Here is a 2,176-nt window from a genome sequence, read left to right on the forward strand (position 1 = left end):
GCCCCCCCCCCTCCTCCCACAAATAAAAATGTTGAAGTCCTAATCCCCAGTGTCACAGAATGTGACCTTATTCAGATATAGGGTTATGACAGTTGTAATTAAATTGTTGGGGGTCACACTAGAGTAGTGTGGGCCCTTAATCCAACATGAGGGGAGAAGGCCATGTGCAAACAAGGGCAGAGCTTAGAGTTATGCAGCTACAAATCAAGGAACGCCAAGGATGGCTAGCAAGCCATCAGAAACTAGGAAGAAGCAGGAAGGATACTGTCCCCAAAATTTCAGAGGGAGCTTGGCCCTGCTGGTGCCTGGATTTCACACATCTTGGCTCCTGAACTGGTAAATTTCTATCGTGTTAACCCATTCAGTTTGTGGGACTTCGTTACGGCTGTCCTAGGAAACTGATACGGGTACCAAGAAAAGGTACTAAACATTGGGGAAGAATGTCCTGGTACAATTATTCATTTTAAGCTCAAAATAATGATTTACTCCAAAGTAGGTTATAATCATAGTTAAGTGTTTCAAACTGACATATATGCCCGGAATTTATACAGCCCTTGGAGGGAGCTAAATCTCCCGCGTGTAAGCTCTCGGGCTTGAAATCATACTGGCTGGAGTTATAATCTGAGATCTATCATTTATTTAGCAGCTGCATGGCCTTCAGCAAGTGTAATGACCTTTCTATGCTGTAGTTTTCTCATTTGTGAAATGGTGACAATCATAGTAGCCTCCCCTTAGAATTATAAGAGGGATTATCTGAAATAATATATTTCATATTTAACATAACGGCCTGGTACGTGGCATGCATCGCATGTTAGCTATTATTTGTATCACTTACACTAATTTGAAATCCAATCACGATGGTCGTAGAAAACCTGAGCTCACCTCTCTCTTCTACGGGCTACTCCCGCACCTCTGAGCCTCCTTAGCTCAGCTGTAAATGGGACCGAGCCAACGTACTGCTGGGGAGGTACAGCGACCAAATAGGACTATATATAAATGTCCTTTAGGAATAATAACACTGCAAAGATGACACAGCTAGCTTAGCGTTCATTCCCCCGCTGAATGAAAGAGAACGAGCTACCAGTGGGCTGGCAGGAGGAATCCTTTCCATCTGAGATCCTGTCGGCCAGCACTTCTCCAACGTGAAGGAGTATAAGGGTCACCTGGGCTGCTTGTGATCAAACAGATTCTGGGCAGCGGCCGACCACCGCCCAGGTTGGGGTTTGAATCGAGGCACCGCTCGGTGCGATGGCTGCCCGGTCGTTGCCCAAGCCCTGGCAGCACTACCTTCAAGACCACCGGCTCTCCACCTTCAAGCACTGGCCCTTCCGGGAGGGCTGCGCCTGCACCCCCGAGCGGATGGCCGCGGCCGGCTTCGTCTACTGCCCCACGGAGAACGAGCCCGACTTGGTCGAGTGTTTCTTCTGCTTCAAGGAGCTGGAAGGCTGGGAGCCCGGCGACGACCCCACCGAGGAGCATCGGAAGCACTCGCCGGGTTGTGCTTTCCTGTCTCTCACGAAGCGGGTGGAAGAGCTGTCCGTCGGCGAATTCTTGGAACTGGACAAAGACAGAGCCAAGAACAGAATCATGAAGGAAGTCCACCGACAGCAGGAAGGACTGAAGGAAGCTGCTAAGAAGGTCCGCAGCGCCATTGAGCGGCAGCTGGCCGACCCGGAGTGACGGCTCCGCACACTCCCTGGCCCCGCGCGGAGGGCGTCATGGCCAAGGTGGTCCCCAGTGCGCGGAGGGCGTCATGGCCAAGGTGGTCCCCAGTGCGCGGAGGGCGTCATGGCCAAGGTGGTCCCCAGTGCGCGGAGGGCGTCATGGCCAAGGTGGTCCCCAGTGTCCCGGCTGCTGTCTGGGGCCGGAACAGCGACTTCGGAAAGGACATTTTGAATTTGAAATAAGAACACTTAAGCTCGATGTTTGCTCTCTCTAAAAAGGTGGTGCCAGGGCTGCTTGTGTCTTTGCATCCTTTTTCCTTGCCAACTTCCACGGGAGGGGAAAGCCGGGGAGAAGGCTCCAGCTGAGGGTTTTGCTGGAACAAGTACCTGAAGCCATCTCCGGGGGGCAGGCTGTGTGCAGAGACCGTCCAGAGTGCATGGGTAGCTGCTCCTCTCGGGCACAACACCCCCCCCCCCCCTTGGGCCTGATTCCCGCCTTGGCCCACGCTATC

At 52.7% G+C, this 2,176-nt stretch overlaps 1 protein-coding gene across 1 annotated transcript; it reads left to right on the plus strand.

Moving 5' to 3' along the window:
- Positions 1-1,248: 1,248 nt before the first annotated feature.
- On the plus strand, positions 1,249-1,680 carry LOC308524867 (baculoviral IAP repeat-containing protein 5-like; the record flags this gene model as incomplete). The annotated part of the gene is made up of 1 exon (XM_081099469.1): positions 1,249-1,680. The coding sequence occupies one exon, from the start codon at positions 1,249-1,251 to the stop codon at positions 1,678-1,680; it is 432 nt and encodes a 143-aa protein (XP_080955595.1).
- Positions 1,681-2,176: the final 496 nt, after the last annotated feature.

The sequence above is a fragment of the Myotis nattereri genome (assembly GCF_964212035.1).
Source record: "Myotis nattereri genome assembly, chromosome: 9".
Taxonomy (NCBI): domain Eukaryota; kingdom Metazoa; phylum Chordata; class Mammalia; order Chiroptera; family Vespertilionidae; genus Myotis; species Myotis nattereri.